Here is a 25,598-nt window from a genome sequence, read left to right as displayed (position 1 = left end):
AAACCCACGCAGACGCAGGGAGAACATACCAAACTCCTCACAGACAGTCACCCGGAACAGGACCTGAATCCACAACCTCCAGGTGCCTGGAGCTGTGTGACAGAGACACTACCTGCTTCTCCACCGTGTCGCCCTTTTTTAATTAAATGATGAAAATAAACTAGTTTTGCATATATACCTATTTTTATGTCACTGTAGATACAGCTGCATGACTAAACTGATGTGTGTAAATATCGTGAGTGTCTGTGGAGTTGAGCAGGTTCACTCACGTTTTTTTTTTTTTTACTCAGAAGGTTCTGTAGGGGGGTGAGAAGAAAGTGAGCATCCATTATTCATAAAGATGCTGTATTTTATTGTGTTCATTAGTTTTCAACATTCAGAAGTCTGAAAAAAAAAACCTCATCTCAACACATACTTCAGCTACCAGAGCTCCTCAGAGGGAAATGCCTCTGACTGACACGCTTCCAACCAATCACAGATGATCTATTCCTCCAGAACTCTGCAGTATACTGATCCCTCTCACCTGTTTGTCCCTCTATATAAGTCAGCTATGGGAGGGTCCAGCTGTTACAGTAATTGCTACGGTGACTAGGTCAATGGGTATTTAACGAGCTATCCATCTAAACATTTAGTATATTGCAGTGTACAAATGAATCAGGAACCTGTGTATCCTTAGTTGCTCTGCCCTCTCGTTATCTCTTCCAGGTGTTCTCCTTTGTAGATATACCCCTTGATTTCAGTGCTCCTTTGTTGGTTCTTGTGTGTGGATGTCTATTTGTCAGCACATGTCCTCAACATTTCCTGGTTGGCTTCTGTTTGTTCTATATATTGTAGTTTGTATTTCTGTTTGTCCTACTCGTGATTATTTTCTGTTTGTGCTTTTGTTTCTCATTATAAATATTCCTTTCGTCTCCTCGTCCACTCAACCGTGACACTAGGGGCCATTTTAGATACAGTGTACGCACACCTGGCCTGAGAAAATACACTGATATTCATGGGAGGTTTTAGTACTATGTTTATAGTATTACAAATGTATGGAAATAAACTCTTTTACTCACCAGTGAATGTAGTGAGCCGCAGCAGTGTAGAGAAGTGAGGTCATGGTGTTCACAGTCATCTCTGAAGAGCACAGTGCACACTGAGTTCCAAAAACCATTTCCACAACAAAAGTGACATCAGTGTTCAGTGATCACATCCTTTAAACTAAATGATCACTGCCCACAATAAAAGCATTTTCACAAACACTCTCACTACTTTCACTTCCATGCACACATCACTGTCATGTTAAATATCTCATAAAGCAAGCCCACAGGACCCTGTGGAACAACAGATAATGGACTAGGGCTGTGATGAATGTAGATGTGTTATCAAGAGCCCTGCTGAAGAGGCAGTGTAAAAGTTTTAGACTTTTAGATATTAACAGATTACATCACAGCACGTGCTACCTACAACAGTGTGAATGTAATTACAACAGTTCGGTTTCTCCAATATGCCTCGGCGAGGTGTGTTGTGAGTGTATTCTAAATGTATTTTTAATATATTACTCTATGAATTGTAACAGCAAACACTATTCATCCATCATAGTCTTTTGCCAAGCCCTGGATGTGTGTAACTCAAATCAGCAGTGAGATAATGACAACAAATACCTTGGTTGTAATGCACTCGAACAGTTTTAAAAGCTGTAAAATGGATGTTCGCCTGATACATGAAGCACTTTGAGGTTGTGGCCACCAGATGACACTAAAGACACTGTGTGGTGAAGCTCAGAGTAATTAACTATTTATCGACAGTTAGAATGAACGCTTCAGAAAGCTTCTTGCTTCTTGTTTCAAAAATGCAGGAGAATTGAAAGGGAAAGTTTCTCTGGACAAAATCCCCCCTGGGGATTTCTCTAGCAAACCACAAGACGTTAGCATAAAGAATGAACTTTAGAAAACAGTCATTAGTGTGTAATAATAAATAATTATTCAGTGATTGCAGTTGTAACTAGTTGTACCTAGCTGTATACAATACAACCTCACTGCTTTTGTTTGGTTTCTCAGCGAACGACAGTAGTAGCACCTTCAGAATAAGGAGGGGAATTAGTGTAGTGTGTAGTTGAAGTTGCACATTTACATTTACAGCACTTAGTAAAGCCACTCCCTTCAATCCAAAAGACAAGGGTCATTAGGGCAAAAATTAGAATCCCAGATCACTGTGATCAGGCGACTGGGGTTTGACTCCCTGCTGTGGTATAGCACTGATCAGAAAGAACTGATGACATGAAATGGAGAAGCTTTTTGTACTTAGTTTCACATCATAACAATAGAACACGTTTTGGGTTCTCTAATGGTTCCAAATTTAGTTATACGCTTCACCCTGATACAGCTGCTTCCCCTTATCTCATGAGGATTAATTTCTCCAGTCACTCAGCAGATCAACTGGAGAGGTGCACACTCTGGTGAAAATGAAGATCTGAAACTAACACATGCCAGAGGGAGCAGTGTTAGTTTAACTGGCAAATGACCTTTAGCACCATTAATGTAGAGTTTAAGGATGTTTCATCCTCTATCATCTGGGCTTACATTAGTAGTCACTGAGACAATTAGCATGACAAAAGAGAGAAAAACAAACTGAATCAAAACTGTTATCAAATAATTAATTAGTTTAAAGGACTGTTGGCCATTGGAAAAGGTAGGATTCAGTACATTTATAAATAAGCTCCATAGCAACTGACTGGCATTGTGACTCAAGACCAGAAATGCACACAACAAAACCAGACCCTCTCTTTGACTGTTGTGAAGGGAAATTTTAAATGTGTGTTTCTTTTATAAACATGTTCTCATTGAATCACTAGTATTGAGTAGTAAGCACTGATGATTAGTAAAGATCTTTGTTTAATATAAAGATGAGCTGTTTTATGAAATGTATGTTGCATTATTCTGTCTTTAGACTGTTTCACCAACCGAGTCTTTAGTAGAAAAGGAATTTGATGGGAGTACATAGGAGTGCAGCTTGAAAGAGTTACACTCCTGCATCCAAGGTATCAAGGATGTTTCTTTTCTGTTTTAATGAGCACAAGATGTAGCTGGTTCCTAGAACTTTGTTTCTGTGTGAAACTGTTATCTCTTCCTCCCTGACAGGTGGCTGAGCTAAGAAAGAAGGATTTTTGTTCTCTGTCTCAGAGCAGAGTAGAGTAGAGAGTTAGTGCATGCTTTTAGCTGCTCTCAATAAAGGTTACTCAAAGACCACTTTCAGTCTCATTTCTTATTAGTTGATCATTTCCATGACACTGTTTAAACTAATTATGATGTCACAAATTAATATGAACACAAGCAGGAACATTAGAATGTAACTAGAGTTTATTGGACACTAACAGAACAGAAACAAAACAAAACCACTGTGGTCGTGACATGTGTAAAACACAGAAACAATATCATACAGAAACAAAGAAGGAAGTGTGACACATGAAATCTCTGGAGATTTCTGTACTGAGCAAATACAAATCTTCTGTACTGTTTCAAATCTTCATTTCATGTTGAGCAGCACAGTGACGCAGCAGTTAGTGTTGAAGTCACAGAGAGACCTGGAGGTTGTGTGAGTGTGTGTCACCCTGTGAAGGACTGGTGCCCCCTCCAGGGTGTGTTCATGCCTTGTGCCCACCACGACCCTGAACTGGATAAGTGCTGGATAAGTACAGATGATGAATGAATATTATTTTGTCTACCTCAAACGTTTATCCTCAAACCATGTAGTTAACTATAAATTATTTATTAAATTCTGGCTAAACTAAAGTGACCACAAATAAGTTTATGAATGGTGTATGAGTGTTTAAAAACAAGAAACTAGTGTCCATTACAGGACACTTATCTACGGTTGACTAGTTCTGAACAGCAGCTACAGCAAAAAGCGTACTTTAAACAAAGAGCTTATTTAAAGGTGTAAGAATGATTAAGGAAGGGGGTGGGGTTACATTTATATTTACATTTACATTTATGCATTTGGCAGACGCTTTTATCCAAAGCGACTTACAAAAGAGGAGCTAACATTCGAACTACAGCACAAATTATACACAATACCTTACATTAAGTGCAATATGCCAGGAAGTAATAAGTGCATTAAAGAAAGAAAGGGTTAGACCTTTTTAAGAAGGGAGCGACCTCTGAGAGGGGACTTCCAGGTTGCAATTGCGTTTTGAGAGGCCACGAGGTTGAGACAAGAGGAAGAAGGAAGTCTGGGTCTGGTGTGTGTGCATTGGACTGGGACCTGTTGTGACCGTTGTTCACTGTGGGGAGTGGAGGTGAAAGGGTGAGCCTGGTGAACGGCCCTGGACTGTGATATTTCCCGGGGGGGGCAGAGGAGCCGATGTGTGTCGGGTGTGGAGGAGTTCATCGGGTGCTGCTCGGAGTGGAACTTACACAGGCTTTGTCTGGGTAAGAAACAGGTTTGAGCGACTGGTAGTCGGCGGATCTTCCAACCTGAGGACCTTCAAAATTGAGCCAGGTCCGTTCCTGGTTAGACTATTTTTATTGAGTCCATGCTGATGATGATAAATTGTGTTGCCCTTTTTGTGGTGTATTTAGGGGACTAATGACTAAAACCAACTCCCAGGCTTCACAACTTCTTACGTACCTTGTAACCATTAAATAAGAGTGCAGTTTTATAGTGCTCTTAAATGTCTAGCGTGGGACTTCCTTTTTTTTAAATAATCTGAATACTTGTGTTACTTTCTTATATAATTAATAGTAGTATTTTGACTTAACTCTGCAAAGCTGTTGAAGGGGGGTGTGAAGTAATGTGGCGTGTCTGAACTATTTACCTTCGCTGTGTGTAGTCTTTTTTTTAAAAAAGGCCTATAATGATGCATATGGATTGATACTACTTTTGGGGTGGATTACAGTTGTGGTGACCACTAGACGGGGTGTGTGTAGTTTTGGTCCACATTTTGATGACTTCCTTGAGCAGCTGTAGAGGAGGATTAGATTATAGTATAGAGGATATTTTATGGTGTTGTGCGAAATAAAAGTTTGTTTTTATATTAATTGTATATTGTCTGTTTGTGTGTTATTGTTGGGGTTATAACTAAACCTTGTTGTCCAGACATTCCTGGCTTATCAATGGTGGTGGCAGCAGCAACTCCTAACAAAGAGAGTCTCTACAAAGGGAACTCGATTTGCTTCCTGAAAAAAAACATTAATGCTTCTTGTGTATATATATATATATATATACACACACACACACACACACACACACAAAAGTGCTCAATAAACAGCATTATTATCCAGACTGGTCTCCTCTCTTCACTTTGAAACCACCAGAAACAAGTTTACAACAGCAGCCTGGGAGCAGTAGGGAGTTGGGTCCCAACCCACAACTGCCTCCTGCCTGCCCGCCCCTCCCTCTGCGTGTGTCTGGGCACCTCAACTGTGGATTGAGGGAGAAGACAGCAACCCTTCGGTTTTAAGGTCTCATCTCTAACCATTAGACCACACCTTCCTGTGGTTATGTAGGTGCTGTCTTTTAGTTTTGGAGATTCTAGATATTTCCTGTTGCTGTAATCTTCTTAATCATTGTTCTGCCAGTGGAAAAGCTCAGAGAGTGAAAGGAGGATGAATATGATGATGGAGGAGAGAGAGTGGATCACTCCTGTATTACCTGCAGAAACAGAGATGGTTTAAGAGTGATGTTCAGTTCTTTGATACAGATGTAGGAGAACACTGAACACATTCAGTACACACTACAGCTCTGTCTCTCTTTACAATGAGGGAGAGATCAGAAGTAGAAACAGATTTGATGTGTTAGATAAAGACTGACCAATAAAACTAATAACACTACTGATAACACACTGCATAAGAAAACATTCACTCACGTGGTGCTTCTTTTTCATTGTCAGGTGGATCTTTGGAGAGTAAAGAGTAAATTAATACACAGCCCTAATCTATTTATTAAATACAAAAATCAGATTCCTAATAATAAAACTAATAATTCTCTGTATAAATCTATTAACTGGTTAAAAGTCATGAGGTATCGACATTGTGAATCATTGCATCTGGGTCCAAATCGCTACTCAGTGTGTCCAACTTGGTGGTTTTGGTGCTAGATTTAGCAACTTTTCAGACCCTCTAGTGAGTTATTTAAAAAAGAAAAATAACACTATCATCAAATCTAATTACTTTTTTAACAACCCTTAGCTACTTTTCATTAACGAGAATTGCAGATAGCACAATGATTATAACTCCATGACATGGCTCTCTCTCCCCAGCATCTCTGCTCCCAGAGACAGAACCAAGTCAGACACGGTGCTATCTCCGTGGCCCCTCTGCTCCCACAGACAGAAACGAGGAACACACTGCTCTCTCTCCACGGCTTCTCTGCTCCCAGAGACAGAACACAGGGAGACGTAGCTCTCTCACTCTGGCTCTGCTACTCCAAGAGATAGAACCGAGTGAGACATAGAACTAAGGGAAACACCGTTCCCTCTCCGTGGTTCCTTTGCTCCCAAAGACAGAACTGAGGGAGACACAGCTCTCTCTCTCTCTCTCCGCGGTTTCTCTGCTCCCAGAGACAGAACTGAAGGAGATATGGCTGTCCCTCTGAGGCCCTTCTGCTCCCAGAGACAGAACTGAGGGAGACACGGCTCTCTCTCACGCTTTCTCTGCTCTCAAAGATGGAGAAGCACAGTCAGTCCGCATGGCTACTCACACTGATCAGAATGAGTTGCAAATATGCGAACAGTGCTGCTTTAGTTATTTATTTGTTCCTTTTAATGAGCTTCCAATTAACTGAGATTACACAATTGAGACACTCTTGTGAATGTCTTATGAATGTTTGATACAGGACCTGAAGAAGCGACTGGACCCGGAAATGGTGAAACATTACGCGTGGTCTCACACCTAACAAGATGATACACATCAGGCCTGATCTCCTCACCATCAACAGAGAGATCCACCCTCTGCAGGAAAACATGTTCAGACTGGAGAGAACTCATCGTTTGTTTCACAACCAGGTAGCTTTCATAAACTCCTGCATCCTCAGCTCTAACGTCATTCAACACCAGAGAACAGTTCCCGTTCATCAGTTGATCTTTAGGAACGTCCACACGGCCTTTATACGCCTCGCTCTGATACAGCTCCTCTCCACTTCTCTCAAACACTGTCCCAGAAAAAATGCGCCACTCCACATGGGGACTCTCACTGGACGACTGTGGGCTGGATATGTTTCTCCAATCACAAGGAAGAATGGCTGAAGAGCCCACTGTGGTGTTGATGGAGATTTGAAGTTGTGCAGATACAGAGCCTGGAGAATACATAAATCATAAAGCTTAAGCAATTCCCAGGCGGTTGCTTAGTTTCCAAGTTTGTTGCTTATCTGTTACTAGGATGTTGCTATGATACTGAATATGGTGGCTAGGGTATTGGTAAGTTGTTTTAACAGGTTTGCTTGGGTATTGCTGGGATATCCTAGGTTTACTAAGTGATTGCTTGTATCTTGCTAAGTTGTTGCTATGGTACCCATGTTGTGGTTGCTAGAGTGTGTCAGGGAGGTTTATATGTGGTTTGTAAGGTGCTGCTCTCTGATCCCAGGTGTTTTCAGTAGTGTTCCAGGTGATTTCTAAGGTGTTGGCATGTGGTGGTTATGTTATCTCTGGTGATTGCTAGAGGGATAATAGGTTGTTTCATTTGTATTCCACATGGCTAATAGGAAGATGTGTGGTGGTAACTACGGTATGCCAAGATATTGATATAGCACCTCAAGTATACTTGTATCTTAGTTACATAAGTGGGATGCATTAACCATTTTGCCAAACTGCAGTTGTCTTCTAATACCACAGCAGCCTCAGTGCAATATCATAGCAACCATCACATCACCCTATCAGCCAACTTAATTTGCGTATAAACCACTTAAGGAGAACATAGGGAACTTTCCATAACAAAGTTCCATAACAAGCATGTGATTTATATTATTATAACCACCACATACTAACTCTTCAGCAATGACTCTTCATATCTGATATATATATATATTCATTCATTCATTCATTATCTGTTACCGCTTATCCAATTCAGGGTCGCGGTGGGTCCAGATCAGTGGCGGATGCTGGTCTTTCAAGGAGGGGAAGCTCAATTTCGGCCTACATCATAAAATGTGTCGGTTTATTTATACGTAAATTCTACCCTCCGTTCCTTTTTAAGAAAATGATCTGTGACCCTGTCGTACCAACAAGGCGTCTTTTCCAGGGACTTGACTAGTGTCCTCTCAGTGGCCAGCAGAGCTAGGCTTAAACGGCCTTGGCTCATGTGAAGTGTTTCCGACTGTGCTCCCACGGATCGTTACACCAAAGAATCGCTGATTCGCTTATTTCGCTGTCAATCAAAAAGGGATTCAGCCTCAGACAGATCATCCAATCATCATGCAGAAGCTGAGCGTCCGGGCCAGCCGAGGCCAGCCCACTGCCCCATAGACCCCCAGAGACGCTGAGCGTCTGATGGGCGGGACAAAGCCCAGCATTTATCCAATGACTCGTTTCGCTGCTTCGCTATTAAACTCTGTGGACGCTGTTTAAAGCACCGTGAAGCTGCGGGAAAGCCGCGTCTTTACCAGTGATAAGAAGCTGATTCTTGACAAAAGTTGAGCGCGTTGTGGTGCATATTTATTCAATGACATGTACACACAACAGTATATATTTGATCACTTATTTTTTGACATTTTAGGGGAAGCTGAGCTTCACTTGCAGTCTTAGAGCAATCGCCTCTGGTCCAGAGCCTACCTGGAATCATTGGGCGCAAGGCGGGAATACACCCTGGAGGGGGCTATATATATTTATATATATTTAAATAAACCTGTAGTGTCCCCAGTCTCCCGACCAAGACAAGACACAAATTTATAGCACTAATCTGACATAGTGAACATCGTGAAAGACAAAAATATTGTGTAATCTGATCCTGACATAACACTGAGGTGGAATATATTGCCACCACATAACTACTCACCTAACTGGGTCACATAGTAACAGCCCAGTAACACCTTAACAACTGCATTGAATGATTAATGGAAATCTAGAACTCACCTGTGCAGGTGGTGAAGGACAGGATGAAAACCGGAAGGTAGCTGCTCATGTTTATTTCTGAATGATTCACTGAAAACACAATTAGAAAGATGTTATTTTCTTAACAGTTGATGGTTAAATTTACTCACAAACAATTACAATATTCAACTTGAGCAAATAAATAATGTTGTTGTATCTTGACTTACCTCTAATTCTTAAAATATAGTTTCACGATCTTAAATTGTTGGCAGAATGTCTCAAATTAATGACCAGTTTTCTAAAAATACTGACTTAAGCAGAATCATTTTCACACCCTGCTCTTTAAATGAAAGAGCACGACAGTTTCTACATGTTTGACTGTAATATGTTTGTCTCCTGAATGTAAAAACACAGAACTGAGAGTGATCTAAGATGAGACATTCTGTAAGCTCCGCTTTAAAAATTAAAACGGATTCAGTAGTCTGTATAATGCTGGTGTGCAGTTTGTACAACCACTTGGTTTGCAGCCAGTCAGACCTGTGTTTGTTGGTTTTCTAAGACACAACTTCTAGAGACAATGTGTGTGTGTGTGTGGGGGGGGCAGTAAATTCATGTGTAATGAAAAGACACATCACAACACAGGACTAAAAACAAAGTTAGAGAGCAAGTCTTTTAGTAGATGAAAGTAGGGATGGTTGCCTATGCATGGAACCGGAGCAAGACTGAAACATGGGAAGTTAGAAATGAGAAGTGCTTTAGTACTTGTTCCCAGGAAGGAGAAACCAAGACAGTATATGATAATAATCTTTTTTACATACTTATCAGGGTAAACTCTCAGAAAAATGCATGGTTGTGGTACCCTCAAGGATACATTCATTCATTGTCTGTAACACTTATCACACAGTCACCTGGAGCAGAACTCGAGCCCTTTGGAATCGAGTGAATGTCAGTAAGGAGCTAACAACAGTCTGTGAATAAGGAGTTAACTTCAGTCTGTGAATAAGAGACTGTGAATAAGGAGGTAACTTTGGTCTGTGAATAAGGAGCTAATGTCAGTCTGTGATTCAGAGACTATGAATAAGGAGCTAACGTCAGTCTGTGATTCAGAGACTATGAATAAGGAGCTAACTTCTGTCTGTGAATAAGAGACTGTGAATAAGGAGCTAACATCAGTCTGTGAATAAGGAGCTAACATCAGTCTGTGAATAAGAGTCTATGAATAAGGAGCTAACTTCTGTCTGTGAATAAGAGACTGTGAATAAGGAGGTAACTTTGGTCTGTGAATAAGAGGCTGTGCATAAAAGACTGAATAAGGAGCAAACTTCAGGATGTGAATAAGAGACTGAATAAAGAGTTAACTTCTGACTGTGAATAAGAGACTATGAATAAGGAGCTACCTTCTGTCTATGAATAAGAAACGGTGAATAAAGAGCTAACTTCAGTCTGTGTATAAGGAGCTAACGCCAGTCTGTGAATAAGAGTATGTGTATAAGGAGCTAACGCCAGTCTGTGAATAAGAGTCTATGAATAAGGAGCTAACGCCAGTCTGTGAATAAAAGTCTATGAACAAGGAGCTAACTTCTGTCTGTGAATAAGAGACTGTGAATAAAGAGTTAACGTCAGTCTGTGAATAAGAGACTGTGAATAAGCAGCTAACTTCTGTCTGTGAATAAGGGGCTAACTTCAGTCTGTGAATAAGGAGCTAACGTCAGTCTGTGAATAAGAGACTATAAATAAGGAGCTAACTTCAGTCTGTGAATAAAGAGCTAATACCAGTCTGTGAATAAGAGACTGTGAATAAGGAGCTAACTTCTGTCTGTGAATAAGAGACTGTGAATAAAGAGTTAACGTCAGTCTGTGAATAAGAGACTGTGAATAAGCAGCTAACTTCTGTCTGTGAATAAGGGGCTAACTTCAGTCTGTGAATAAGGAGCTAACGTCAGTCTGTGAATAAGAGGCTGTGAATAAAGAGCTAACTTCAGTCTGTGAATAAAGAGCTAATGCCAGTCTGTGAATAAGAGACTGTGAATAAAGAGCTAACTTCAGTCTGTGAATAAGGAGCTAATGCCACTCTGTGAATAAGGAGCTAACATCAGTCTGTGAATAAGGGGCTAACTTCTGTCTGTGAATAAGGGGCTAACTTCAGTCTGTGAATAAGGAGCTAACGTCAGTCTGTGAATAAGAGGCTGTGAATAAAGAGCTAACTTCAGTCTGTGAATAAAGAGCTAATGCCAGTCTGTGAATAAGAGACTGTGAATAAAGAGCTAACTTCTGTCTGTGAATAAGGAGCTAACGTCAGTCTGTGAATAAGGAGCTAACTTCAGTCTGTGAATAAGGAGCTAACATCAGGTTGTGAATAAGGGGCTAACTTCTGTCTGTGAATTAGGAGCTAACGTCAGTCTGTGAATAAGGAGCTAACATCAGTCTGTGAATAAGGAGCTAACATCAGTCTGTGAATAAGAGACTGTGAATAAGGAACTAACTTCAGTCTGTGAATAAAGAGCTAACCTCAGTCTGTGAATAAGAGACTATGAATAAGGGGCTAACTTCTGTCTGTGAATTAGGAGCTAACGTCAGTCTGTGAATAAGGAGCTAACATCAGTCTGTGAATAAGGAGCTAACATCAGTCTGTGAATAAGAGACTGTGAATAAGGAACTAACTTCAGTCTGTGAATAAAGAGCTAACCTCAGTCTGTGAATAAGAGATTGTGAATAAAGAGCTAACTTCAGTCTGTGAATAAGGAGCTAACGTCAGTCTGTGAATAAGGAGCTAACATCAGTCTGTGAATAAGGGGCTAACTTCTGTCTGTGAATAAGGAGCTAACGTCAGTCTGTGAATAAGGAGCTAACATCAGTCTGTGAATAAGGAGCTAACTTCAGGATGTGAATAAGAGACTGAATAAAGAGTTAACTTCTGACTGTGAATAAGAGACTATGAATAAGGAGCTAACTTCTGTCTATGAATAAGAAACGGTGAATAAAGAGCTAACTTCAGTCTGTGTATAAGGAGCTAACGCCAGTCTGTGAATAAAAGTCTATGAACAAGGAGCTAACTTCTGTCTGTGAATAAGAGACTATTAATAAGGAGCTAACTTCTGTTTGTGAATAAGGGGCTAACTTCAGTCTGTGAATAAGGAGCTAACATCAGTCTGTGATTAAGAGACTATGAATAAGGAGCTAACTTCTGTCTGTGAATAAGGAGCTAACGTCAGTCTGTGAATAAGGAACTAACTTCAGTCTGTAAATAAAGAGTTAACATCAGTCTGTGAATAAGAGATTGTGAATAAAGAGCTAACTTCAGTCTGTGAATAAGGAGCTAACGTCAGTCTGTGAATAAGGAGCTAACATCAGTCTGTGAATAAGGGGCTAACTTCTGTCTGTGAATAAGGAGCTAACGTCAGTCTGTGAATAAGGAGCTAACATCAGTCTGTGAATAAGGAGCTAACTTCAGGATGTGAATAAGAGACTGAATAAAGAGTTAACTTCTGACTGTGAATAAGAGACTATGAATAAGGAGCTAACTTCTGTCTATGAATAAGAAACGGTGAATAAAGAGCTAACTTCAGTCTGTGTATAAGGAGCTAACGCCAGTCTGTGAATAAAAGTCTATGAACAAGGAGCTAACTTCTGTCTGTGAATAAGAGACTATTAATAAGGAGCTAACTTCTGTTTGTGAATAAGGGGCTAACTTCAGTCTGTGAATAAGGAGCTAACATCAGTCTGTGATTAAGAGACTATGAATAAGGAGCTAACTTCTGTCTGTGAATAAGGAGCTAACTTTTGTCTGTGAATAAGGAACTAACTTCAGTCTGTAAATAAAGAGTTAACATCAGTCTGTGAATAAGAGACTGTGAATAAGGAGCTAACTTCTGTCTGTGAATAAGAGACTGTGAATAAAGAGTTAACGTCAGTCTGTGAATAAGCAGCTAACTTCTGTCTGTGAATAAGGGGCTAACTTCAGTCTGTGAATAAGGAGCTAACGTCAGTCTGTGAATAAGAGACTATAAATAAGGAGCTAACTTCTGTCTGTGAATAAGAGGCTGTGAATAAAGAGCTAACTTCAGTCTGTGAATAAAGAGCTAATGCCAGTCTGTGAATAAGGAACTAACATCAGTCTGTGAATAAGGGGCTAACTTCTGTCTGTGAATTAGGAGCTAACGTCAGTCTGTGAATAAGGAGCTAACATCAGTCTGTGAATAAGGAGCTAACATCAGTCTGTGAATAAGAGACTGTGAATAAGGAACTAACTTCAGTCTGTGAATAAAGAGCTAACCTCAGTCTGTGAATAAGAGACTGTGAATAAAGATCTAACTTCAGTCTGTGAATAAGGAGCTAATGCCAGTCTGTGAATAAGGAGCTAACATCAGTCTGTGAATAAGGGGCTAACTTCTGTCTGTGAATAAGGAGCTAACGTCAGTCTGTGAATAAGGAGCTAATGTCAGTCTGTGAATAAGGAGCTAACATCAGTCTGTGAATAAGGAGCTAACGTCAGTCTGTGAATAAGAGACTATGAATAAGGAGCTAACTTCTGTCTGTGAATAAGGAGCTAACATCAGTCTGTGAATAAGGAGCTAACTTCAGTCTGTGAATAAGGAGCTAACATCAGTCTGTGAAAAAGGGGCTAACCTCTGTCTGTGAATTAGGAGCTAACGTCAGTCTGTGAATAAGGAGCTAACGTCAGTCTGTGAATAAGGAGCTAACATCAGTCTGTGAATAAGGAGCTAACATCAGTCTGTGAATAAGAAACTGTGAATAAGGAACTAACTTCAGTCTGTGAATAAAGAGCTAACCTCAGTCTGTGAATAAGAGACTGTGAATAAAGAGCTAACTTCAGTCTGTGAATAAGGAGCTAATGCCAGTCTGTGAATAAGGAGCTAACATCAGTCTGTGAATAAGGGGCTAACTTCTGTCTGTGAATAAGGAGCTAACGTCAGTCTGTGAATAAGGAGCTAACGTCAGTCTGTGAATAAGGAGCTAACATCAGTCTGTGAATAAGAGACTATGAATAAGGAGCTAACATCAGTCTGTGAATAAGGAGCTAACGTCAGTCTGTGAATAAGGAGCTAACATCAGTCTGTGAATAAGAGACTATGAATAAGGAGCTAACTTCTGTCTGTGAATAAGGAGCTAACGTCAGTCTGTGAATAAGAGACTATGAATAAGGAGCTAACTTCTGTCTATGAATAAGGAGCTAACGTCAGTCTGTGAATAAGAGACTATGAATAAGGAGCTAACTTCTGTCTGTGAATAAGAGACTGTGAATAAGGAGCTAACTTCTGTCTGTGAATAAGAGACTGTGAATAAGGAGGTAACTTTGGTCTGTGAATAAGAGACTGTGAATAAGGAGGTAACTTTGGTCTGTGAATAAGAGTATGTGCATAAAAGACTGAATAAGGAGCAAACTTCAGTCTGTGAATAAGGAGCTAACGTCAGCCTGTGAATAAGAGACTTTGAATAAGGAGGTAACTTTGGTCTGTGAATAAGGGGCTAACTTCAGTCTGTGAATAAGAGACTGTGAGTAAGGAGGTAACTTTGGTTTGTGAATAAGAGTATGTGTATAAAACTGAATAAGGAAGCAAACTTAAGTCTGTGAATAAAAGACTGTGAATAAGGAGCTAACGTCAGACTGTGAATAAGGAGCCAACTTTAGTCTGTGAATAAGAGACTGTGAATAAGGAGCTAACTTCAGTCTGTGAATAAGGAGCCAACTTTAGTCTGTGAATAAGAGACTGTGAATAAGGAGCTAACATCAGTCTGTGAATAAGAAACTGTGAATAAGGAACTAACTTCAGTCTGTGAATAAAGAGCTAACCTCAGTCTGTGAATAAGAGACTGTGAATAAAGAGCTAACTTCAGTCTGTGAATAAGGAGCTAATGCCAGTCTGTGAATAAGGAGCTAACATCAGTCTGTGAATAAGGGGCTAACTTCTGTCTGTGAATAAGGAGCTAACGTCAGTCTGTGAATAAGGAGCTAACATCAGTCTGTGATTAAGAGACTATGAATAAGGAGCTAACTTCTGTCTGTGAATAAGGAGCTAACGTCAGTCTGTGAATAAGAGACTATGAATAAGGAGCTAACTTCTGTCTGTGAATAAGAGACTGTGAATAAGGAGGTAACTTTGGTCTGTGAATAAGAGACTGTGAATAAGGAGGTAACTTTGGTCTGTGAATAAGAGTATGTGCATAAAAGACTGAATAAGGAGCAAACTTCAGTCTGTGAATAAGGAGCTAACGTCAGCCTGTGAATAAGAGACTTTGAATAAGGAGGTAACTTTGGTCTGTGAATAAGGGGCTAACTTCAGTCTGTGAATAAGAGACTGTGAGTAAGGAGGTAACTTTGGTTTGTGAATAAGAGTATGTGCATAAAACTGAATAAGGAAGCAAACTTAAGTCTGTGAATAAAAGACTGTGAATAAGGAGCTAACGTCAGACTGTGAATAAGGAGCTAACTTCAGTCTGTGAATAAGGAGCCAACTTTAGTCTGTGAATAAGAGACTGTGAATAAGGAGCTAACGTCAGTCTGTGAATAAGGAGCCAACTTTAGTCTGTGAATAAGGAGCTAACGTCAGTCTGTGAATAAGGAGCCAACTTTAGTCTGTGAATAAGGAGCTAACGTCAGTCTGTGAATAAGGAGCCAATTTTAGTCTGTGAATAAGAGACTGTGAATAAGGAGCCAACTTTAGTCTGTGAATAAGAGTCTGTGAATAAGGAGCCAACTTTAGTCTGTGCATAAGAGACTGTGAATAAGGAGCTAACGTCAGTCTGTGAATAAGGAGCCAACTTTAGTCTGTGAATAAGGAGCTAACGTCAGTCTGTGAATAAGGGACTGTGAATAACTAGCTAACGTCAGTCTGTGAATAAGGAGCTAACTTCAGACTGTGAATAAGAGATTGTGAATAAGGAGCTAAAGAAATCTCAAAGTAGCGTCTCATAACAGTTTTTTTATTGCAGAGAACACAACATCCGCTTCAGGAAGTGGCTGTTCTAGCATGTGATGCTAGAAGAGATAGTGAATAAGGAGCTAACGTCAGTCTGTGAATAAAGAGCTAACTTCAGTCTGTGAATAAGGAGCTAACTTCAGACTGTGAATAAGAGATTGTGAATAAGGAGCCAAAGAAATCTCAAAGTAGCGTCTCATAACAGTTTTTTTATTGCAGAGAACACAACATCCGCTTCAGGAAGTGGCTGTTCTAGCATGTGATGCCCTGGGTGAACACTTAACCCATGCCCACCAATCAGCACATTCTTCTGTCATAACTTCTGTCTGTGAATAAGGAGCTAACGTCAGTCTGTGAATAAGAGACTATTAATAAAGGAGCTAACTTTTGTCTGTGAATAAGGAACTAACTTCAGTCTGTGAATAAAGAGTTAACGTCAGTCTGTGAATAAGAGACTGTGAATAAGGAGCTAACTTCTGTCTGTGAATAAGGAGGTGACTTCAGTCTGTGAATAAGGGGCTACCTTCAGTCTGTGAATAAAGAGTTAACGTCAGTCTGTGAATAAGAGACTGTGAATAAGGAGCTAACTTCTGTCTGTGAATAAGAGACTTTTAATAAGGAGCTAACTTTTGTCTGTGAATAAGGAATTAACTTCAGTCTGTGAATAAAGAGTTAACGTCAGTCTGTGAATAAGAGACTGTGAATAAGGAGCTAACTTCTGTCTGTGAATAAGAGACTGTGAATAAGGAGCTAACTCCTGTCTGTGAATAAGGAATTAACTTCAGTCTGTGAATAAAGAGTTAACGTCAGTCTGTGAATAAGAGACTGTGAATAAGGAGCTAACTTCTGTCTGTGAATAAGAGACTGTGAATAAGGGGCTAACTTCTGTCTGTGAATAAGGAGCTAACGTCAGTCTGTGAATAAGGAGCTAATGCCAGTCTGTGAATAAGGAGCTAACATCAGTCTGTGAATAAGGGGCTAACTTCTGTCTGTGAATAAGGAGCTAACCTCAGTCTGTGAATAAGGAGCTAACCTCAGTCTGTGAATAAGAGACTATGAATAAGGGGCTAACTTCTGTCTGTGAATAAAGAGCTAACTTCAGTCTGTGAATAAGGAGCTAATGCCAGTCTGTGAATAAGGAGCTAACATCAGTCTGTGAATAAGGAGCTAACATCAGTCTGTGAATAAGAGACTATGAATAAGGAGCTAACTTCTGTTTGTGAATAAGGAGCTAACGTCAGTCTGTGAATAAGAGACTGTGAATAAGGAGCTAACGTCAGTCTGTGAATAAGAGACTGTGAATAAGGAGCTAACGTCAGTCTGTGAATAAGAGACTGTGAATAAGGAGCTAACGTCAGTCTGTGAATAACAGACTATGAATAAGGAGCTAACTTCTGTCTGTGAATAAGAGACTGTGAATAAGGAGCTAACTTCTGTCTGTGAATAAGAGACTGTGAATAAGGAGCTAACGTCAGTCTGTGATTCAGAGACTATGAATAAGGAGCTAACTTCTGTCTGTGAATAAGGAGCTAACTTCAGTCTGTGAATAAGAGACTATGAATAAGGAGCTAACTTCTGTCTGTGAATAAGAAACTGTGAATAAGGAGCTAACTTCTGTCTGTGAATAAGAGACTGTGAATAAGGAGCTAACGTCAGTCTGTGATTCAGAGACTATGAATAAGGAGCTAACTTCTGTCTGTGAATAAGGAGCTAACTTCAGTCTGTGAATAAGAGACTATGAATAAGGAGCTAACTTCTGTCTGTGAATAAGAAACTATGAATAAGGAGCTAACTTCAGTCTGTGAATAAGAGACTATGAATAAGGAGCTAACGCCAGTCTGTGAATAAGAGTCTGTGAATAAGGAGCTAACGTCAGTCTGTGAATAACAGACTATGAATAAGGAGCTAACTTCTGTCTGTGACTAAGAGACTGTGAATAAGGAGCTAACGTCAGACTGTGAATAAGGAGCTAACTTCTGTCTGTGAATAAGAGTCTGTGAATAAGGAGCTAACTTCTGTCTGTGAATAAGAGACTGTGAATAAGGAGCTAATGTCAGTCTGTGAATAAGAGACTGTGAATAAGGAGGTAACTTTGGTTTGTGAATAAGAGTATGTGCATAAAAGACTGAATAAGGAGCAAACTTCAGACTGTGAATAAGGAGCCAACTTCAGTCTGTGACTAAGAGACTGTGAATAAGGAGCTAACGTCAGACTGTGAATAAGGAGCTAACTTCAGTCTGTGAATAAGAGACTGTGAATAAGGAGCTAACGTCAGTCTGTGAATAAGAGACTGTGAATAAGGAGCTAACGCCAGTCTGTGAATAAGGAGCCAACTTTAGTCTGTGAATAAGGAGCTAACTTCAGTCTGTGACTAAGAGACTGTGAATAAGGAGCCAACTTTAGTCTGTGAATAAGAGAATGTGAATAAGGAGCTAACATCAGTCTGTGAATAAAGAGCTAACTTCAGTCAGTGAATAATAGTCTGTGAATAAGGAGCTAACTTCAGACTGTGAATAAGGGACTGTGAATAACTAGCTAATGTCAGTATTTGAATAAGAGACAGTGAATAAGGAGCTAACTTCAGTCTGTGAATAAGGAGCCAAAGAAATCTCAAAGTAGCGTCTCATAACAGTTTTTATTGCAGAGAACACAACATCCGCTTCAGGAAGTGGCTGTTCTAGCATGTGACGCCCTGGTTGAGCACTTAACCCATGCCCACCAATCAGCACATTCTGTGTGTAAAACAGTAGTTTCTGACTAATTTTCATTTCTGCTCCTAAAAAGAAGCAAATATTGTCTCAGGTCCAATTTAAATCATATTGGTACAGGACAAATTTGGCATAAAACGTGCTTTACTCATCTTAAAACCTCCTTCTGAAACTTAGGGGTTGAAAAATGTATTATCTCTGTGTCTGATCTAGTCATACCAGAACAACACACTCTCACCACCACCACCACCACATCAGTGAAAGTCATCCACCTGCTCTGTGGTGTTCTGATCATTGGAGCACATAGTAATAAGGAGCTAATCATTGTAACTGCAGAACTATAACATGTATTCACATGGCAAACATCACTTTTAAAAGCACTTGGCTTGCTTTGCAATTATGCTTTTAATTACATTTATTTCACTATACCAACTGGGCTGTGTTCATACCAAGCTATTACTCAGTAAAACTTTATTAACATTAAAATTAACCAGGGGTAGATTGCATAAAACAAGTAAAGATTTTAATTTTTAAAATTAAAGGAACACTATGTTGTATTTCTACCTGAAAATAACTAAATGATTGTAATGTTCCACAGAGCCATAAAAGTGAGAATACGGACTCAGTTGCAGCTGTGCCAGGTCCTCGTCTGGTTTACTGCACTAAGCAACTTCTGAATCACGGGGAGGAGGACTCTTGCGAGAAATGGGTAAAGCTTATTAACACATAGCTCACAGGTGGATAGTTGCCTACCTACAAGAAGTATCTAGCTCAGTATTTCCAATATGGACATTATATGGCAGAGAGCAAAGAGGAGAAAAACAGAGAGAGAATAACTGGCTGTACAAGAGTTAACACTGGACTGAATCTACACAGTGAGCTGAAACAGACCTGAGGACACAAGTTGCAGTACTTGGTGCCCTGTTTTCATGTGTTGCCATGCTAGTTAATGATAGTTTTTTTTTTTTTTTGAAGAAAGTGTTATAATCAGTTTTTGAGAGTTACTGAGCAGTGAGCCAGGGTTTGCGGCTGCTAACTTTAGCCAGTTTAGCTCAGTTTTTACTATTGGATATGGATGTTGGTAATAAGTGTTTTCGCCAGCTGCAATGTGGATTAAATTAATTAAGTTACACTTTGTGTTGATGGAACCCCGGCTTTATTGTAATAGCATGGTCCAGTGTTATAGTGCAAAGATTTGCTGCTTATTTGAAAGCAAACAAATTAATTGATACATCAGTACAAAAGGCAGGGGTTTCTGGCTTTGCAGCATAAAGAAACTTATGTGAAAAGCTTTCTCCACATGTCAGCTAAGGTTACTAGGCTTGTTAAAGCATATTTTGAGGACATTCAGTTTTGCTTTAGTATAGGGGAATTAGCAGCAGTTAGAAGTAGGTATAATGGCTGGATGTAAAATTTCACCATTAGCATTTACAATGGCGGGTGAGATAGTAATCAGGATCTCTAAGTGGGTTGTAGGCGGGGAGAGGTGGCATGACGCTACTCGGCATCCCCCAAACAGGGCTTACATGGATGACATGATGATGATAATGACTACTGTGCCTTGCACACAGTGGCTGCTGGAGAAGTTAAGTGATAATCTAAGGTTGGCTAGGCTGAAAGGTAAACCGAGCAAAGTCTAGAAGTCTGTCGATTGTCTTGTGCAAAAAAATGTTTGAATGGAAGAATAAATGATTCCTACAGTACAGGCGAGACCAGTGAAGAGTTTAGGTATATGGTATAGTGCATGACTAAATGATATAGAACAAGTTGTGGGTATTATTATTCTGTATTATAATTATATAATTATGTATTATAATTAAATGTATATTGTAATATTTGAAGATTTAAATGCGACACTTTAAAGAATAATGGAATAGTAAATGTTCTTATATATGCTTTTCATTGTAGAAAGGGCAATCTCTCCTGCAGAATATTGTGAGTGATTGATATGAATAATTAAGCAAAAATGTAATTTATACTAATGCTATACAAAGCTAATACAATTCCATAGGCTGCTATTCTGAGAAGAAAAAAAATGAATTATGTGAAAAGAAAAAAGCAAAGTGAAACTTTGCCAAAATGATACAGTTGATAGGTGTTGTGGAAATATTATTAATAATTACTATGCTTGGCAAGGTATGGTTTGACATTACTTGACCTTAAAATAACCCTGCAAGGACAGTAGTCAAAACAGGAAGGTCAGGGGTTCATAGCAATCAATATGATCTGCATATGCAGACAGTTAATCTTGAGCAATCTTGCAAAGCTTAGGCAATATGAGTAAGAAAAGCAGCAACACATTAGCGCACTCCTAATCAGATGGATCAGCTGAAGCAAAACAGAATTTTCAATAACACTTACATATCCAGGCAGAAAACAGTTAAACACACATAGCAACCACCTATTATTGCTGATGCGCACAAATTGAGGTCCAATCACAAATAGACACCTTGCTTAAGAGTCAGACAGAACATGGTATAAGAAGAGGAGTCAGAAAGCGAGATCTTCGGAGCACAGGAGGTATTAGGTTAGGCTGTATTTTCTGTACTGTGCTCTCCAGAATTCTGTTTAATAAAACTGTTTTGATTGTTCACTCAAACTCTGTGTCAATCTCTTCTGTTCCAATTATTTGCATCAAAGAATGCGCAGGACGGATTTGTCCACAGTGTCCATCTGTTTAATGACTGCAAAATGATTTCAGAATCAAACTCATGGGTTATTTTTATATTAGGTTATTTATATTTGGTAGAGTAAAATTTAATCTGTACTTCTACATGTACATCATTTACCATTCAAAGCTAAATATATATATAGTCCTGAATTATTAATGATTATCAATAGAACATCAGGCTGCATGTAAATGAGTTATAATGGTAAATAATGGTAAGAAGTTTGAATGTGTCTGCCACACAAGAGGAAATGTTAGAAATGCAAAAAAAGAACACGTTGTTCTCATCGTCTGTGAGAGCTCTCATTGTTATAAACAGCCACGTACAAAACTGCACATACCTTCTCTAAAGCCCACAGCAGATGACTTGACTTTGTGGTTACATTGTTTATATATAATGATCAAAGTTAAAGGAAGAATGAAACTGAAAGTAATAGGAGTGTCCGTCATCTCTGCGTCGAAGCAAATATTTCCGTAGACCTGCAACAGCAATGGGAGGTTTGTTAGCTTTAGTGTTTGGCTGTACTTCCCACTTGGTGTCACTTGCGGTTTTTTTTCACTTGCAATATTGCCTAATTGCAAGAGACTGTAGAAAGCAATTAACATTTTCAGTCGCTGTCAAACACAGCAACATTGGAATTTTGGAGGGACAATTAACCCTTCGTTCATTCACTGTCCACTCTGTGTGACAGTCCTACCTCTTTGTTCCACCTTGTAGATCTAAAACTTACATCTTACACTAATAACAAAGTACAACGTGTAAGTACTGGTCCAGCAAGAATAAAGAGTCTGTCTTTTGTCAAAGTCAGTCCAGTATAAAGGCTCTGCCTTTCACTATCACTCTGTCTTTTTCTCTTGTCTTAGTTATGAGCATCCCCTAAGGACCACCACAGGTGTGATGTGGGTGGTAGATCATTCTCAGCTCTGCAGTAACACTGACGTGGTGGTGGAGTGTTACTGTGTAGAGCTCTGAACACTTTGACCACTGACAGAACAGGGTGGGGTTACGGTTCTTTATTCTACACATCAATCTGCTCCATCAGTGGGCTTACAAGGGACTGTGGTGGGTATGGATTTATCTACAGTGCCATCGAAGAGAGAGGGTCCAGGACTGTAGATCTGAGAGAAATGGAGACGCTCCTGTCTGTGTTTATCCTCCAGCTGCTTTTTAGTGAGTTTCTCCCAAACGTTGGCTCATATAAGAAGCAGTGTGTGAATGTGACTTGCGTTAAATTTTAACCTGTGCTTTTTCTTATATTTTTCTTCTCTATTTTACTTTTAGCAACAATGGATTGTAGTTTCTTTAAATGTCCTTTCAGTGATCTGGGTTTCACTTGTTGTTGATCTGGTATTTTACTTATATTGTGAACATACAGAACTGTGTAGAAGTCTTAGGCACCTAAGATAACGATAAACAATTAAACTAATGCCTTCTCAGTGAGTGTGGTGCTTGTATATAAGTTATAATAACAGTAAATACAAACAAATAATAACAGAAAACAAATAAGAAATATAAGATCATTGTTTTCTATAAAGTAGTAGGTGAGAGTGAGTTTGAAGAACAGTGTTTTGTTCAGATTCTCTTTGACTGAATGGATTTGTTAAATCAACAGCACACATTATTTAAAATCATCATTTATTAACAGCTAAAACTAGGTACTGGATGAACCTTAAATAATAAGGACTCCATGAGGACAAACTTAAACCAGAACATTCACACAGAGTATCACACTGGAATAATGTTATTGGCTTTATTCTAATGTTCAGCGTTATTTAGTGTTTTCCTTGTTTAGTAAATAAACACTTACTGCTCAGATAAATAAATCTCATAATCTCTGGTGACTAAAAGTTTTGCTAGGGTGACCAGATCTGAGATGGTGAAAAAGAGAACACATCATCTTCGACGGGGGGGGGGGGGGGGGGGGGGGGGGCTTTGCCTGACGTAAGCAAGCACTACTGACATGCAGACTGACCAATTAATTGTTTACAGAGAAAGATTATCGACCAATAACGGTAGCTCTACAGTCAGACCGTGCAATCAGAAGATTTTAGGCTACTTCACCACGCCCTCTTCTCACTCAAGCTGTCACAGCTGTCTCTGTGGACGCCTCGCTTCCTCCCTCACTTCATGCCGGATTACCACTTGAGTCTGTGAATCACTCTGGGGACTTCAGTTCCCATGGATCAACTGATGGTCACATGACTCCATCAACCAATGGGAACTCTTTGGTGCGCTCCGGGTCACTTGAGTTTTAAGTTACAGCTGTTTTGCATTTGGCATAATCATTCAGTTATTATATAAACCCAGGCTTTTGTATCTGCTACTTGCGAAGTATTGCTAATTCTTGTTACTTACTGAGCGAATCTTGTTTATGAAAGCCAACCCGTGTATGACCGTTTCTTACGTTTTCTCTTGACTCTGTGTTTTTGGATCCGGACTGCTGTTGTAGAAAACAATTGTATTACTTTGTATTAGTGGACAAATATCCTTAAATGTTTAGTTAAAATTAGAAAGTATAATAACATATTCATTGTATGAAACCTTGTATTTTATATGTATTCATATGAATGACTAACCAGTATTTACACATGCATTTAAACAGTTTAGAATCTGCACTGGCATGATGACTCACCTTTCTAAATTCTTAAACATTTAATCTTGAACAGATCTGCACTTTTCAGGCTTTTAGAAGACACACATTAATTACAAGTGTTAGCCAGGACAGCTGAACTTTAGGGCCATTTTGACCTGAAGTGCATTAGTGACTCCCCTAAATTTTGGTGACAGAAAAGGAGTGTGGGAAGAAACGGTACTTGTCACCCTGGCTAATAATGAATGTTTTTGGGGTCACAGGTGCATGTGAAACTTGCACGTGAGAAAGTTGAGTACTAACTTGTCTTATTATGCATATTAATATATGTTAATCAGCCAGAAACGCCTCACCACCAGGCTATACGTCATCTGGGGTATAACTCTTTTCATGTATTGTTCTCTTGGATCCAATATTGTTAAATAAATACTTTGATTTGCTTTGAACTTCACTCGACTGGTTTTTGCAAAGCTCCCGGAACGAGCACGTCCCCCGAAGAGGGGGGTGTATTTTGGACCTTTTGGATATTTTTAAATTTTAATTACTTTGAGAACGGTCCAAAATAACATTTTAATCTTCACTGCTAGTGTTTGTTACTTTGTGTTTTTGACCTCAGCCTGTATCTCACTATTCCTTAGATTGCCCTTTTGGTTTTGACTGCTCTCTCTTTACGGTGTGCTTTGCATTTTAACATCTCTGAAGTAAAAACTGTTCCTGCTAAAAACCCGCGAGCGTCTATCCTGTTTACATAGCCTGACACAATACTTCGCCTTTCAAATACCGCGGTCACGCCATCTGCACTTCGCGAAAACACAGTCACGCAATCTACACTAGGATTTCTTGTGCGCTTCTACATCACGGTTTACGGTAGAAGGTGTGTGAGCGAGAGGGGGGAGTGGGCAGAAAAGCGCATATATTGAAAATTCATAAGAAATGGAATTTAAAACATAATTCAATACAGTTAATATTAAAAACAGGCCTGATTGGCTAAAGAACGGTTTGCAACCCTTAAAAGGTCCATAAAGATCCATAAAATGGAGGAAATACAGTTTCACTGAAATTAAAATTAAAAATCAAATTGTTACCAGAAAATCTCACTGTTGTATTGAAAAACATGTCCTCAGGCACACAGGGTATAATGTTTTTGTATTTACTGTAAGAATTAGAAGTAATAGGCTTGAAAAATACTTCAAAAAACTCTATGGATATTAAATTCCATAAAATGGTTAAATCAAACTGTTACCAGACCACTCCACTGCATTCTTGAAGAGCATGTTCTCAGGTACCCAGAGAATAATTTTCATACATTTTTACTGTAGGAATTTGGAGAAATATCATTTCAAACTTCTAAATATGCTGTTTAATTTACAAATATTGCAAAATTTTGAGAGCTATTAAAGGGTTAAATCAAATTGTTACCAAATCACTTCACTGAAGCCTTGAAGAACATGTCCCAGGGTACCCAGAGAATAATTGTTGTACATTTTTACTGTAGGAATTTGGAGTAATAGCATTACAAACTTCATAAGAATAACAACACAATTCCACAAATTGCAGAATGATGAAGGCCATAAAATGGTTAAATCAAACTGTTCACAGTCCACTCCACTGCAGTCTTGAAGAGCATGTTCTCAGGTACAGAGAGAATAATTTTTATACATTTTTACTGTAGGAATTTGGAGTAATAGC

General features: G+C 39.3%; 1 protein-coding gene across 1 annotated transcript; it reads right to left on the bottom strand.

The window, feature by feature from the left end:
- Positions 1-3,336: 3,336 nt before the first annotated feature.
- Positions 3,337-21,787, bottom strand: LOC136695366 (butyrophilin-like protein 1). Its single transcript, XM_066669408.1, has 5 exons — positions 21,660-21,787; positions 9,047-9,115; positions 6,910-7,275; positions 5,849-5,878; positions 3,337-5,634 (listed from the first exon to the last, which is right to left on the bottom strand). The coding sequence occupies exons 1-5, from the start codon at positions 21,766-21,768 to the stop codon at positions 5,543-5,545; spliced, it is 666 nt and encodes a 221-aa protein (XP_066525505.1). The 5' UTR covers positions 21,769-21,787; the 3' UTR covers positions 3,337-5,542.
- Positions 21,788-25,598: the final 3,811 nt, after the last annotated feature.

This window comes from Hoplias malabaricus, chromosome 4, assembly GCF_029633855.1.
Source record: "Hoplias malabaricus isolate fHopMal1 chromosome 4, fHopMal1.hap1, whole genome shotgun sequence".
Classification (NCBI taxonomy): Eukaryota; Metazoa; Chordata; class Actinopteri; order Characiformes; family Erythrinidae; genus Hoplias; species Hoplias malabaricus.
The sequence above is the reverse complement of the archived record's forward strand: the minus strand, read 5'-3'. Positions and strand labels throughout refer to the sequence as shown.